Raw genomic sequence first — 16739 nt, 5'->3', positions numbered from 1 at the left:
CATCACATACACAGTTATCATAATAACAGAGGTCGGCTTACAGTAGATAAGCTTCCCACGACACTGCATGGCGGCGCGGTTAGAGGCGCCATGTCACGGATTGTGGGGCTCCTCCCGCCGGAGGTTTGTGTCCTCTTTCGGGCATGGCTGTGTGTGTTGTTAGCATAAGTTAGTTTAAGTGGTGTTATAAGTCTAGCGACCGATGACCTCAGCAGTTTGGTCCCTTACGAATCCAAAGAGGTTTGAACATTTTCGATATTGCGTGAAGTCGAATTTTTGAAGGCTGCAATTCATCGTTGCGATGGGAGCACTGCAGAAGTAAATACTGTAAAACTTACACAGCCTGTTCGTGTGGCTTAGCACAATGGCTATCGTAGTGACCTCACATGCAGAAGGTCGTGTCGTAGGTTCGAATCTTCTCAACTGTAACGATATTTGTTTTATTTCTAAGTCCAACCAAATGAGACTGATTAATATTTTTGTCCAATTTATGGTTTAAATATTAATTTATATTTATAATTCTTTCCCGCGTCATTTTCGTCATCTTATTGACTTTATTTGGTCTTATTTTTCTTTCTACCTTTTCCCCCCGTCTGGAATCTGCCTGTGTCGCCTGTAACGTGCAACCAAGTGCCAACGGGGACTGCCCATTGGTTGGCAACGCGCCAGCCGTGAGGATAGTTTCACGTAACCAATGCTGGCAAGAAATTACAGTTAGCGTTTGGCACCCAAAATGAATTTTTTTCTGTCTGCAGTTTTCTCGTAGAGATTAGCTTTAATCGCTGTGGACAAAGCTATCGTGATTTTAGTTCTCACGCAGATTGTTGACAGCCGTTTTCTCGGAAACTTTGCACATCACGATGTTATGGTGGGTTTAGGACATGAGTTTAAATTCATGGGTACAAAACACGTTCTCTATCGCCTATCGGTTATTGGTCACTTACTAGCTGTCTAGAGACTATCGAATTTCTCTCATATCTTGCGGCGGCCGTTACGAACATTGTTCCGCATTATACATTAACAGAAAGTGACCTGGCCACGTGCACGCGCACACTCCCGCGCACTTGTGTGTGTGTGTGTGCGTGCGTGTGTGTGTGCGTGTGTGTGTGTCACCTATAACCGAGCGGTAGCCGTCAGCCGATGTGGCAACACCATAGCGGCAAGTGACAGACAACTATCAAGTAATTTTAATCGGACTATAGTGTTGGGATGTGTCAATGGTGAATACCACTCCTCGCCTCCCTCCCTAAACACCACCTTACAAAGCGAATTATAACGTAAGACCTCTTTTACACGGTCGACTCTCGTCCCTGAAATGACTACTCGAGACAAGAGCGTTTACTGCAGCGCTCCTTGTGCTTTATTTCTGTACTGTGTCTTGTTTGTTTTGAGTGGTCATTTTCGTTTACAAGTCGGCTCCAAAATTGCCGGTATTGTTTGAGTCGACTGCTGTGCAGTTTGGCATCTGAATGGTGAAAGTAAAGCTATAAGAGACTATCCTTTTTACGAAAAAAAACGAAATATAGTTACAAAGTGTAGGAAGAAGCCATGATAATGGAGTTTATTGTTGACCAAAGCAAAATTCATAGTGGATGATCTTGTTAAGGGTAGTGTAGTAAAATATTCTTACTCCTGACCTCTGAAAGAATAGGAAGCGTCTCATCCAAACATTTCAGGACATCTACAGTTATTTGCTTGAGAAAATATGTACTTGCAAACACATCAAACACTATGTCGAATGCAGTAAATATTGCATTTTCCCTTTGTCCTTTCTATCTTGTTTTCTCGCTGGATGCCAAGTAACAACGAAAATAATTTTTCTTATCTAATAATTCTGACTCTTTTACTATTGAAATAATTTTCATTAAATCACGTTTATCTAATTAAATTCTTGTTCAAGCAAAGTGTAATTTTTCTCTGCAAAACGTAAAAGCTTTTTGCTTTCATATATTTCGTCTCTGTTTTAGGGGAACACCATTACGAAAAAAATGCCCGGATCTTGTGTAGCTTTCAATGCGCCATGAAAACAAAGTAAGCAACACAATTAAGATTAAGGAGACACGAAAGCACAATTACAATATGTACTGCAAGATTGTTTCCTCACCTAACTCACCAAAATTTTGAGGCTGCAATGACTAAACTATCCCCACATTTATCAGAATAAATCTCAGGTGAAATAATGACTCTGTAACTTCATTCTTGTTATACGTCCTTAGCACTGAATTACACAATCCTGGTAGCAGGCCCACATTGAGCACCATATGGAATGCAGCTTGAGTACGAGAAGGGGAAGAAAATTATTGTTTCATGGTCCTAGAAGATCATCGAGGAAAAAGCACTTACAAGAAGACTGCTTAATATCTCATGAAGTACTCCTTTTTTGTCGTACAGAGATATTTCATCTTAGACCAACAATCAGATTAGGAAATTTACTTTTCTTGTGACCAACAACCTCCTCTCTAATATTTACAAATGCTTACCAGCACGCCCACCTGTAACAGCACATGCAAAAGAAACGTTACGGATGACAAATATTCAGATATAGAGTAAATACTGGTTGCAGCATGAAACTTCAAACTCCTAAGTATAACACGTAAGCAAATATACTTTCCAGCTGCAGATATTATTCCACGTATTCCGAAAAAATATGTGTATTTCTAAAAGGTGAGAGACAGTTACGAATAAGGGGAAATCTTGAGACTCTTTAAAAAGCATGTGCAGAAGTGTCAGTTGGTAAATCCTATGCAGACGAATGATAAATGGACAGTTTCAAAGCAGGATCAGCAACATAACTTCATTATTTCAAAGGCATTTACCACTGAGTTCTCACTGCAAAATACATTTTCCTTCTGATACCTTAATCTTAATAATAGGTTTGTTTATAAATAACTCATCTACTACCAGTCACGAGTTTCTTTATTTTATTTTTAGTACGACGCGTTTCGGGAAAAAATTCCCATTTTCAAGTGCGTTTTTTTGTGTTTGTTATGCCATATGTATGTGAAGTTGTCGATGTGAGAGAGTCTGCTTCATTTTGTTGACTTTACTGCGATTTTTAGTTTGTTTTTCGATCTTTCTCTGAAGTTAGTGGCAAAATTTAGAAGAATTTGTACTTACAGTGGTCCATTTGTGCAGAGTCTCACACATACTAAACATCACATACAACTTGTTGTAGACTTTTAAAATGTTTTAGATGTTTAAATGTAAGGAAACTGTAAGTACAAATTCTTCTAAATTTCGCCACTAACTTCACAAAAAGATCGACAACCAACTAAAAATCGCGTGTTTTCTTATATATATTGCAGTAAAGTCAACTAAATGAAGCAGACTCTCACACATCGATATCACATAAAAAACGCACTTGAAAATGGAAATTATTTGCCGGAACGAGTCGTGCGAAAAATAAAATAAAGAAAATCGTGACTGGTAGCAGATGACTTATTTATAAACGAACATATTGTATTCACAGTTGCAGGGTTTCAGAACCATTTATAATGGATCAAATCTGAAACCTTAGTTTTATTCGCAATACCCTTGAGAGCAGCTTCTAGAACTTCTATGTAATGCTAACCTGCTGTGTATTAAATATTGTTATGTCATAGCAGCTGAAATCAAGTTTTTAGAAATCTATGAAAAGGCGTGGCGGTCTTCTATACAATCAAATCATTTGACTTTTGCCTATCACAGCACTCATCTCGAAGGCTAATACTTAATGACGCAATGGACATGAGTGTTCTCTATGCTGTCGGATATGTCCGACAAGACAGACAACACTCGTATCTGTAATCTTACGTGCGCGATAACTATTTGATCAACTTTCAAAATGGCTCTGAGCACTATGGGACTTAACTGCTGAGGTCATCAGTCACCTAGAACTTAGAACTACATAAACCTAACTAACCTAAGGACATCACACACATCCATGCCCAAGGCAGGATTCGAACCTGCGACCGTAGCGGTCGCGCAGTTCCAAACTGTAGCGCCTAGAACCGCTCGGCCACTTCGGCCGGTGATCAACTTTCAGTGTGGATGCACAATCAACGTTAGAACTCCTACGGGAATCATAAATCTGCGACAAGGAGTTTAATCGACCGAGTACGTTGCCGTACGGTAAGCCGGAGGTCGTGAATTCGGGTCTGACGAATGGCCGAGGCGGTTAAGGCAGTCGTTCCAGAGAAACAGAGAATCAGCGTCCTGGTCCGCCACAATTATTCAGCTCTCACCGCTGCATAGCCGCAATGTCTTGTGCGTCTACAAGTCGTATATTCTCCTTCCTATCACTTTCCCATCCACTTTCCTTTACTTTCACCCGATTTATTTACTTAATGATACCATACACAAAGGTGACAAAAGTTACTGTATACCTCCCAGTATCGTGTAGGACCTCCTTTTGCCCCCCTCCCCGTAGTGCGGCTACTCTACGTGGCGTGGACTCAGCAAGACGTTGGAAGTCACTTGCGAAAATATTGAACCATGCAGCTTCTGTTGTCGTCCATAACTGCGAAAGTGTTGCCGGTGCAGGATTTTGTGGACGAATAGACCTCTCGATTATGCCCCATAAATGTTGTATAGGATTCATGTCGAGCGGTTTGGGTGGCCATGCCATTCGCTCGAATTCTGCAGAACGTTCTTCAAGCGAAACGCGAAAATTGTGGCTCACTGACAATTCCCTCGTCATTGAGGAACATTAAGTCCATGAGTGGCTGCAAATGGTCTCCGAGTAGCCGAACATAACCATTTCCTGTCAATCGGTTCAGTTGAACCGGAGGACCACGTAGACACAGACAACACCATTATTGAGTCACCGCCGACTTGCATAGTGCCTTGTTGACAACTTGGATCCATGGCTTCGTGGGATCTGCACCGTACTGAAACTCTACCATCAGCTCTTATCAACTGAAATCGGGACTCATCTGACAAGGCCACGGTTTTCTAGTCATCTACTGTCCAACCGATGTGGTCATGACTCCTTAAAGGCGCTGCAGGCGATGTCGCGCTGTTAGCAAACGCACTCGCGTCGGTCGTCTGCTGCCATAGACCATTAACGATAGACTACACTGCACTGTCCTAACGGATACCTTCATCATCCGTCCCACACTGATTTATGCAGTTTTGCTTGTCTGTTAGCACTGACAACTGTACGCAAACGCCGCTGCTGTAGGTCGTTAAATGAAGGCCATCGACCGCTGCGTTGCCCGCGGTGTAAGGTAATGTCTGAGATTTGGTGTTCTGGGTACACTCTTGACACAGTGGATTACGTAATATTGAATTCAGTAACGATGTGGCAAGTAAAATGTCCCATGCGTCTAGCTCCAACTACCATTCCGCGCTCAAAGTCTGTGAATCCCGTAGTACGGCCGTAATCACGTCGGAAACCTTTTAACACGAATCACCTGAGCACAAATTGCAACTCCGCCAATGCATTGCCCTTTTATACCTTGTGTAAGCGATACTACCGCCATCTCTATAAGTGTATATCGCTATCTACACATCATGAAGATGTCATCAATAAATCTGTACCAAACTTTGGGTTGGCAGGCCTGGGTACACCCATACTCCGCAAGCCACCCAACGGTGTGTGGCGGAGGGCACTTTACGTGCCACTGTCATTACCTCCCTTTCCTGTTCCAGTCGCGTATGGTTCGCGGGAAGAACGACTGTCTGAAAGCCTCCGTGCGCGCTCGAATCTCTGTAATTTTACATTCGTGATCTCCTCGGGAGGTATGAGTAGTGGGAAGCAATATATTCGATACCTCATCCAGAAACGCACCCTCTAGAAACCTGACGAGCAAGCTACACCGCGATGCAGAGCGCCTCTCTTGCAGAGTCTGCCACTTGAGTTTGCTAAACATCTCCGTAACGCTATCACGCTTACCAAATAACCCTGTGACGAAACGCGCCGCTCTTCTTTGGATCTTTTCTATCTCCTCCGTCAACCCAATGACTTTTGTCACCTCTGTGTATTGACTGTGAAGGAAGATCTCAAAATATGACTCTGATAAATCTGTCTACAGGCATTTACGAATTAAGAGAGTGTTTGCCTGGGTCTGTTATTCTAGTGAGTTTTGAAGCGGGTCCATTACTGATCGCGAGATCTACCACTGCACGATGTGTTACAGGTCGTTTCCGAGCGAGAGACGCCTTGAGCTGGACGTGTGGTTCCCCGTGCTGGACATGAGCTTCAAGTACAACGTGTCCGGCAAGGTGCTTGTGCTGCCATTGGACGGAGCGGGTACGGGAACAATGAAACTCGGTGAGTTTGGCCGTCAGCTCTGGTAAAGCAGGCGTTCATACTGAACACAGTAATACCCCAAAAGCAAGTGCAGCACGGCACTGAAAAGTCAAACTAGTATGTACTGTGTACCTCAAAACAGCAAGAATCTCAAGGAAGTTACCGAATGCGCATACTGTGATTGAGGCGGTGGTGCTGTGGTTGGGTTCGGAGGGGTAAGGTGATGGTGCATGTTAAATAACATTTTACTTAATTGTAATGTGAGCCAACTTTTATTTTCTCTTTTGTGTTGACAAACGTCAAAACAACGAAGTTCCTCCAAAATCAGAAGCTAAACAATGCAAGCGGTTCAAGTAATAAAACTTCATAGATTAACCCAGAGACCATTCTCATCACGAAGAGATGGTCAAGTATTCGTAAACGGGTATGATCTAGTTTCCGTCCTTTACATCCACATAGGGGCAATAAAAGAATAACTTAAACACACTTTAGAAACAAGAAAAAACTCTCTATATATATAATCGCTTTTAGTTACTTTCCCAGTTCCATGAAAACGAAGAATTTAATGAGGTGTAAACAGAAATTTCTTTAACCGATAAAGGACAGATAAAGCAAACTAAGTCTTCAGCTCCAATATTTACCCTAACGACTATGCAAGTTTTATATAAAATAATTTCACAGTATGCACTTTACACACTTTTACAATTTACACTGCCCCATGCAGTTCCACGCGCCTCTGGTTTGGTTAGCTTTGAGCCCAATCTTTCGCTTCTCGAAGTGTGGAATAGGGCGAGCATACCTTCTCCATTACCATCAAACGACAGGAACCAAATAAATTCAGAGGCTATGGGGAGGGTACGTCAGATCCAACCTTAAATAGAGACGGCAGCCATTACACATCAGTACTCAAAAACCTTTTAGCTCAATACAGTCAACAGAAATGGTCAAAACCAAAACATTCTCCGCAGTAATATTAAACCAGTTACCAGTTAACGATCACTTACGGCAGTTCACAACCTATGTACATAAAAGACAATGCCTTGAATTACTGACCTATCATAACAAATCCCAAAACGCTAAGGATACAAACTTGACAATTGGAGAGGATCTAGATCTTATACTGTAGGCATCGTTTAAGAAGGTGTTTTTCTAAATTACATCCCTAAGGGGGTGAAACAGGCGATAAAACTTTTTTTTTTCAAAATATGTCGGTGTTAAGGCGGTTTTGAAGCTACAACTACGAAAATTTGTGCCTTGTCTCTGTGTCAGAATAAAGAAAGACATTCCAGCATTTTTGGAATTTTAACTCCTCTGGAGTGAAATAATGAGAGGATTTTTCTTAAAACAATACATTATGAAAGAACTACTAAGGTATTTCTAAACCTACATCCGTGCAAATTGTTATTTGGCATGTCGGTTATAAATAAAAAACACGTGTATGATTGTTTTTGGAAATTCAACCGCTGAGGAGGTGTCATAAGGGATGAAAAGTTTTAAGAAGATATTTCACTATATCAAGAAATTTTTAAAGCTAAATCTATGAAAAGACGTATTTACTTCTGGGTCAGACATGAAGAACTATCATAATAACAAAAAGTAGGGTTTACAAAAACCTTGGACTCTAAAACCCAGAATTGCTTTTTGAGCAGAAGTAAATTCGGAGAAGACCGTGCTTCTAAGGCCTTAATTAGCTTGAAATATTTAGAAGGTGTTTTAATGTGTGAACAAATTAAAAAATTTGATTAAAAAAACATGCCATACAGTGTAAGCAAGTGAAGCTGCGTGTGTTAAACTACTTTTTAATAATTAAGCTTTTAGTGACTTTGATCAAAATAGCTCAAGAGCACACTTCCGCAGAAACTGATTAAAGAACAACATTGAGTATAACAGAATATTAGTATTGCCAAGACAGGAACACAGGTGGGAAGATGATTTTAAAGAACAAACGTAACCAAACGGCACCACACAGCAGGTCTCAGGCCCTTATCAAACAGAAATGAATACACTCTGATAACTATAACAACCGCCCCCGTACCTCTACCTTAAACCTGTAACACACGTAATACGCAGTTACGGTGAACTTATATTATCGCTAATTTTATGCGAAATATTTATTACCCAAAGGTTATGAGAGATCTTAATGGAAGAGCACTTTACTAATACGACACACTAGCCAGTAAGCAACTTCATAACTGCATACATAAAACAGCAAACAACCATATACGATTCTCCACACAAGATGTATCCTCCCATCTGAACCTAAGGTTCAAAGCGTACACCGGTACATAAAACTAACTTACGAAATGATATCCGGCGCCCAAGACCATACAATTTAACTGAAGCCGCCGTGACGGCTAAGAGTTCAGCACCACTAGGCAATGGGTAAAACTGGCATCTTAATTTTGCTGACACTCACTTGCCAGCCTTAGAAAGAAAAGCAGAGCCTAACAACACCAGCTAAATTAGGAAACCGGCCTGATTTACTAGCACCATTTCTCTTAAACACACAAAGACCGATATAGTTACACAAATGACTTCAGCTCTATCTTCATCAAGTACACCGAGCACACGCCCTGACTACTAAAGCCGTAACGTAATTGAGCTGCACACAGTCAGACCCAAAACATCAGGCATGCTCTTGCACGAACATATGTAGCTTGAATTTCCGGTATTCTTACGGTATTCTCGATATTGAGCGGAGTGCAGATTCCCAAAAGGCCCTCTCTGCGATTACGGCGTCACGTGTGAACCCCATCTGCCCACTGGCCCTGGCCGCTCTTACGTCTTAAAGCAGCGCCGCCGCCTTCCTTGCCGAACTTGGCCTGCTCCATGTCAACACGGTCCTGCGGCACACTCCGCCCACAAGCCACGTCAACTACTGCACTGACGGAAATAAATGGCAGTACCAAATAATAATGCAACTACAGTAATAAATTTTGGGAAAGACATATGTCTAGGTATCATATTTAAGTCATTAACATTACATTATCACAGTTTAATGTAAGCATGAGATAAGCCATTCCAAATGTGAAGTACTGTTGCATTAACGACCAGTGTAACCGGCAGAATGTTGAATGCAAGAATGCAAACGTGCATGCATTGTGTTGTACATGTGCCGAATGTCGGTTTGTAGAATGGAGTTCCATGTCTCTTGGTGGATGACACTGGAGTTGTCGTCCGATAATGTCCCATATGTGCTCTAGTGGAGACAGATCTGGTGATGAAGCATGGCGAAAAATGTTGACACTCGTTAGAGCATGTTGGGTTCCAACAGCGACATGTGGGTGAGCGTTATCCTGCTGGAAAACACTTCAAGGAATGCTGTTCAGGTTCAAAAAATATTCAAATGTGTGTGAAATCTTATGGGACTTAACTACTAAGGTCATCAGTCCCTAAGCTTACACACTACATAACCTAAATTATCCTAAAGACAAACACACACACCCATGCCCGAGGGATGACTCGAACCTCCGCCGGGACCAGCCGCACAGTCCATGACTGCAGCGCCCAGGACCGCTCGGCTAATCTCGCGCGGCTGCTGTTTATGAATGGCAGCACAACAGGCCAATTACAAGACTGACATACAAATTTGCAGTCAGGGTGCGTGGGATAATCACGGAGTGCTCCTGCTGTCATGAGAAGTTGCACCCCAGGTCATGACTCCAGGTGTACGTCCAGTGTCTCTAGCACGCAGACACGTTGGTTCTAGATCCTGTACTGGTCTCCTTCTAACCAACACACTGCCATCACTGGCACCGTCACAGAACCAGCTTTCAGCAGAAGAAACAACATACCTCCATGCTGTCCTTCAAAATGCTTTATCTTGATTCCATTGAACGCAAATGGCGGTGGTTTGGGGTCAGTGGAATGCAGGCTACAGGGCGTCTGTCTCGGAGCTGTCTTGAAGTAATCTATTTGTAACAGTTCGTTGTGTCACTGTGGTGCCTTCGTGAAAGTACTATAAGGATCAGTGACGAATACAGCTGTTCCCTCTCGAGGGGGGGATATTACGCCTGATGGGTGGGACGGAATGTTATAGGCTTCAAATTTTAGCGATAATAAACTTAAAAATAGCTGCTGGAATAGTATTTAAAAACTTATTTTAATCTCCGATATTTAAATAAATTTTGTGTAAGTACTAAGCAGGGATAACATTACGAGAATCAATAAAATAATACTATTAAGTGCAAAACTTAAATTTACAGCATAACTGTTGATAACATCATCAGTGAAGGTACTATGAGTTTGTCGTACCATTCTGTTGTTACCTTCACACAAACTGAAGCGTATCCTGACACAGCCTATTTGTTAATTTTGGCCGTCCAGTGTGGCCGACCGGTTCTAGGCGCTTCAGTCTCGAACCGCGCCACCACTACGGTCGCAGGTTCGAATCCTGTCTCGACATTGGATATGTGTGATGTCATCCCTTAAGATAAAAGCAGCAACATCGGAAGTCGAATCTTCCGATTTGATACAATTGACACACTTAAAAGAATGCAAGTCTGCATTTTTAAGTCCTAACATCAGGCACAATACCTAACAATTACTATCACTAAATTGTTGAAATGTTAAATATATTTCAGAATATGCACTTAGTTCTATCAATTTCATAGCCTTGTCGCTGAAACGTTGCTCAATTCCGTTAATCATACTTTTTACAAATTTCCTAATGTTCCCCATAGTTTGTTTGATTTGATACAAGTAACACACTTAAAAGAATGCAAGTCTGCATTTTGAAGTCCTAACATCAGGCACAATACCTAACAATTACTATCACTAAATTCTTGAAATGTTTGAAATCTTTCAGAATATGCACTTAGTTCTATCAATTTCATAGCCTTGTCGCTCAAACGTTGCTCAATTCCATTAATCGTACTTTTTACAAATTTCCTAACATTCCCCATTGTTTGATTTGATACAAGTAACACACTTAAAAGAATGCAAGTCTGCATTTTGAAGTCCTAACATCAGGCACAATACCTAACAATTACTATCACTAAATTGTTGAAATGTTAAATATCTTTCAGAATATGCACTTAGTTCTATCAATTTCATAGCCTTGTCGCTCAAACGTTGCTCAATTTCATTAATCATACTTTTTACAAATTTCCTAATGTTCCCCATAGTTTGTTTGATTTGATACAAGTAACACACTTAAAAGAATGCAAGTCTGCATTTTGAAGTCCTAACATCAGGCACAATACCTAACAATTACTATCACTAAATTATTGAAATGTTAAATATCTTTCAGAATATGCACTTAGTTCTATTAATATCATAGCCTTGTCGCTGAAACGTTGCTCAATTCCATTAATCACACTCTTTACAATTTTCCTAACGTTCCCCCTAGTTTGTTTGATTTGATACAAGTAACACACTTAAAAGAATGCAAGTCTGCATTTTGAAGTCCTAACATCAGGCACAATACCTAACAATTACTATCACTAAATTCTTGAAATGTTAAATATATTTCAGAATATGCACTTAGTACTATCAATTTCATAGCCTTGTCGCTCAAACGTTGCTCAATGTCATTAATCGTACTTTTTACAAATTTCCTAATGTTCCCCATAGTTTGTTTGATTTGATACAAGTAACACACTTAAAAGAATGCAAGTCTGCATTTTGAAGTCCTAACATCAGGCACAATACCTAACAATTACTATCACTAAATTCTTGAAATGTTAAATATATTGCAGAATATGCACTTAGTACTATCAATTTCATAGCCTTGTCGCTCAAACGTTGCTCAATGTCATTAATCGTACTTTTTACAAATTTCCTAATGTTCCCCATAGTTTGTTTGATTTGATACAAGTAACACACTTAAAAGAATGCAAGTCTGCATTTTGAAGTCCAAACATCAAGCACAATACCTAACAATTACTATCACTAAATTATTGAAATGTTAAATTTCTTTCAGAATATGCACTTAGTTCTATCAATTTCATAGCCTTGTCGCTGAAACGTTGCTCAATTCCATTAATCGTACTTTTTACAATTTTTTTTGTTTGATTTGATACAAGTAACACACTTAAAAGAATGCAAGTCTGCATTTTGAAGTCCTAACATTAGGCACAATACCTAACAATTACTATTACTAAATTCTTGAAATGTTTAAAATCTTTCAGAATATGCACTTAATTCTATCAATTTCATAGCCTTGTCGCTCAAACGTTGCTCAATTCCATTAATCGTACTTTTTACAAATTTCCTAATGTTCCCCCTAGTTTGTTTGATTTGATACAAGTAACACACTTAAAAGAATGCAAGTCTGCATTTTGAAGTCCTAACATCAGGCACAATACCTAACAATTACTATCACTAAATTGTTGAAATGTTAAATATCTTTCAGAATATGCACTTAGTTCTATCAATTTCATAGCCTTGTCGCTCAAACGTTGCTCAATTTCATTAATCGTATTTTTTACAAATTTCCTAACGTTCCCCATAGTTTGTTTGATTTGATACAAGTAACACACTTAAAAGAATGCAAGTCTGCATTTTGAAGTCCTAACATCAGGCACAATACCTAACAATTACTATCACTAAATTATTGTAATGTTAAATATCTTTCAGAATATGCACTTAGTTCTATCAATTTCATAGCCTTGTCGCTGAAACGTTGCTCAATTCCATTAATCGTACTTTTTACAAATTTCCTAACGTTCCCCATTGTTTGATTTGATACAAGTAACACACTTAAAAAAATGCAAGTCTGCATTTTGAAGTCCTAACATCAGGCGCAATACCTAACAATTACTATCACTAAATTATTGAAATGTTAAATATCTTTCAGAATATGCACTCAGTTCTATCAATTTCATAGCCTTGTCGCTCAAACGTTGCTCAATTTCATTAATCGTACTTTTTACAATTTTCCTAACGTTCCCCATAGTTTGTTTGATTTGATACAAGTAACACACTTAAAAGAATGCAAGTCTGCATTTTGAAGTCCTAACATCAGGCACAATACCTAACAATTACTATCACTAAATTATTGAAATGTTAAATATCTTTCAGAATATGCACTTAGTTCTATCAATTTCATAGCCTTGTCGCTGAAACGTTGCACAATTCCATTAATCGTACTTTTTACAATTTTCCTAACGTTCCCCCTATTTTGTTTGATTTGATACAAGTAACACACTTAAAAGAATGCAAGTCTGCATTTTGAAGTCCTAACATCAGGCACAATACCTAACAATTACTATCACTAAATTCTTGAAATGTTTAAAATATTTCAGAATATGCACTTAGTTCTATCAATTTCATAGCCTTGTCGCTGAAACGTTGCTCAATTCCGTTAATCATACTCTTTACAATTTTCTTAACGTTCCCCCTAGTTTGTTTGATTTGATACAAGTAACACACTTAAAAGAATGCAAGTCTGCATTTTGAAGTCCTAACATCAGGCACAATACCTAACAATTACTATCACTAAATTGTTGAAATGTTAAATATCTTTCAGAATATGCACTTAGTTCTATCAATTTCATAGCCTTGTCACTGAAACGTTGCTCAATTTCATTAATCGTAGTTTTTACAAATTTCCTAACGTTCCCCATAGTTTGTTTGATTTGATACAAGTAACACACTTAAAAGAATGCAAGTCTTCATTTTGAAGTCCTAACATCAGGCACAATACCTAACAATTACTATCACTAAATTGTTGAAATGTTAAATATCTTTCAGAATATGCACTTAGTTCTATCAATTTCATAGCCTTGACGCTGAAACGTTGCTCAATTCCATTAATCGTACTTTTTACAAATTTCCTAACGTTCCCCATTGTTTTATTTGATACAAGGAACACACTTAAAAAAATGCAAGTCTGCATTTTGAAGTCCTAACATCAGGCGCAATACCTAACAATTACTATCACTAAATTATTGAAATGTTAGATATCTTTCAGAATATGCACACAGTTCTATCAATTTCATAGCCTTGTCGCTCAAACGTTGCTCAATTTCATTAATCGTACTTTTTACAAATTTCCTAACGTTCCCCATAGTTTGTTTGATTTGATACAAGTAACACACTTAAAAGAATGCAAGTCTGCATTTTGAAGTCCTAACATCAGGCACAATACCTAACAATTACTATCACTAAATTATTGAAATGTTAAATATCTTTCAGAATATGCACTTAGTTCTATCAATTTCATAGCCTTGTCGCTGAAACGTTGCTCAATTCCGTTAATCATACTCTTTACAATTTTCTTAACGTTCCCCCTAGTTTGTTTGATTTGATACAAGTAACACACTTAAAAGAATGCAAGTCTGCATTTTGAAGTCCTAACATCAGGCACAATACCTAACAATTACTATCACTAAATTATTGAAATGTTAAATATCTTTCAGAATATGCACTTAGTTCTATCAATTTCATAGCCTTGTCACTGAAGCGTTGCTCAATTCCATTAATCATACTTTTTACAATTTTCTTAACGTTCCCCCTAGTTTGTTTGATTTGATACAAGTAACACACTTAAAAGAATGCAAGTCTGCATTTTGAAGTCCTAACATCAGGCACAATACCTAACAATTACTATCACTAAATTATTGAAATGTTAAATGTCTTTCAGAATATGCACTTAGTTCTATCAATTTCATAGCCTTGTCGCTGAAACGTTGCTCAATTCCGTTAATCATACTCTTTACAATTTTCTTAACGTTCCCCCTAGTTTGTTTGATTTGATACAAGTAACACACTTAAAAGAATGCAAGTCTGCATTTTGAAGTCCTAACATCAGGCACAATACCTAACAATTACTATCACTAAAAAAAATCTTGAAATGTTTAAAATCTTTCAGAATATGAACTTAGTTCTATCAATTTAATAGCCTTGTCGCTGAAACGTTGCTCAATTCCGTTAATCATACTCTTTACAATTTTCTTAACGTTCCCCCTAGTTTGTTTGATTTGATACAAGTAACACACTTAAAAGAATGCAAGTCGGCATTTTGAAGTCCTAACATCAAGCACAATACCTAACAATTACTATCACTAAATTATTGAAATGTTAAATATCTTTCAGAATATGCACTTAGTTCTATCAATTTCATAGCCTTGTCGCTGAAAAGTTGCACAATTCCATTAATCGTACCTTTTACAATTTTCCTAACGTTCCCCCTATTTTGTTTGATTTGATACAAGTAACACACTTAAAAGAATGCAAGTCTGCATTTTGAAGTCCTAACATCAGGCACAATACCTAACAATTACTATCACTAAATTCTTGAAATGTTTAAAATATTTCAGAATATGCACTTAGTTCTATCAATTTCATAGCCTTGTCGCTGAAACGTTGCTCAATTCCGTTAATCATACTCTTTACAATTTTCTTAACGTTCCCCCTAGTTTGTTTGATTTGATACAAGTAACACACTTAAAAGAATGCAAGTCGGCATTTTGAAGTCCTAACATCAAGCACAATACCTAACAATTACTATCACTAAATTATTGAAATGTTAAATATCTTTCAGAATATGCACTTAGTTCTATCAATTTCATAGCCTTGTCGCTGAAACGTTGCTCAATTCCATTAATCGTACTTTTTACAATTTATTTTGTTTGATTTGATACAAGTAACACACTTAAAAGAATGCAAGTCTGCATTTTGAAGTCCTAACATTAGGCACAATACCTAACAATTACTATTACTAAATTCTTGAAATGTTTAAAATCTTTCAGAATATGCACTTAATTCTATCAATTTCATAGCCTTGTCGCTCAAACGTTGCTCAATTCCATTAATCGTACTTTTTACAAATTTCCTAATGTTCCCCCTAGTTTGTTTGATTTGATACAAGTAACACACTTAAAAGAATGCAAGTCTGCATTTTGAAGTCCTAACATCAGGCACAATACCTAACAATTACTATCACTAAATTGTTGAAATGTTAAATATCTTTCAGAATATGCACTTAGTTCTATCAATTTCATAGCCTTGTCGCTCAAACGTTGCTCAGTTTCATTAATCGTATTTTTTACAAATTTCCTAACGTTCCCCATAGTTTGTTTGATTTGATACAAGTAACACACTTAAAAGAATGCAAGTCTGCATTTTGAAGTCCTAACATCAGGCACAATACCTAACAATTACTATCACTAAATTATTGTAATGTTAAATATCTTTCAGAATATGCACTTAGTTCTATCAATTTCATAGCCTTGTCGCTGAAACGTTGCTCAATTCCATTAATCGTACTTTTTACAAATTTCCTAACGTTCCCCATTGTTTGATTTGATACAAGTAACACACTTAAAAAAATGCAAGTCTGCATTTTGAAGTCCTAACATCAGGCGCAATACCTAACAATTACTATCACTAAATTATTGAAATGTTAAATATCTTTCAGAATATGCACTCAGTTCTATCAATTTCATAGCCTTGTCGCTCAAACGTTGCTCAATTTCATTAATCGTACTTTTTACAATTTTCCTAACGTTCCCCATAGTTTGTTTGATTTGATACAAGTAACACACTTAAAAGAATGCAAGTC

The 16739-nt window shown here is 38.2% G+C and overlaps 1 protein-coding gene across 3 annotated transcripts in view; it reads left to right on the top strand.

Moving 5' to 3' along the window:
- LOC126234613 (protein takeout-like) overlaps window positions 1-16739 on the top strand; it is a 172479-nt gene that overhangs the window by 41336 nt on the left and 114404 nt on the right. For all 3 annotated transcript variants that reach the window (XM_049943339.1, XM_049943338.1, XM_049943340.1), the window contains one exon: window positions 6120-6253. In XM_049943339.1, the coding sequence (XP_049799296.1) occupies window positions 6120-6253 (134 nt within the window). The remainder of the gene's footprint in view (window positions 1-6119; window positions 6254-16739) is intronic.

This window comes from Schistocerca nitens, chromosome 2 (assembly GCF_023898315.1).
Source record: "Schistocerca nitens isolate TAMUIC-IGC-003100 chromosome 2, iqSchNite1.1, whole genome shotgun sequence".
Classification (NCBI taxonomy): domain Eukaryota; kingdom Metazoa; phylum Arthropoda; class Insecta; order Orthoptera; family Acrididae; genus Schistocerca; species Schistocerca nitens.
The sequence above is the reverse complement of the archived record's forward strand: the minus strand, read 5'-3'. Positions and strand labels throughout refer to the sequence as shown.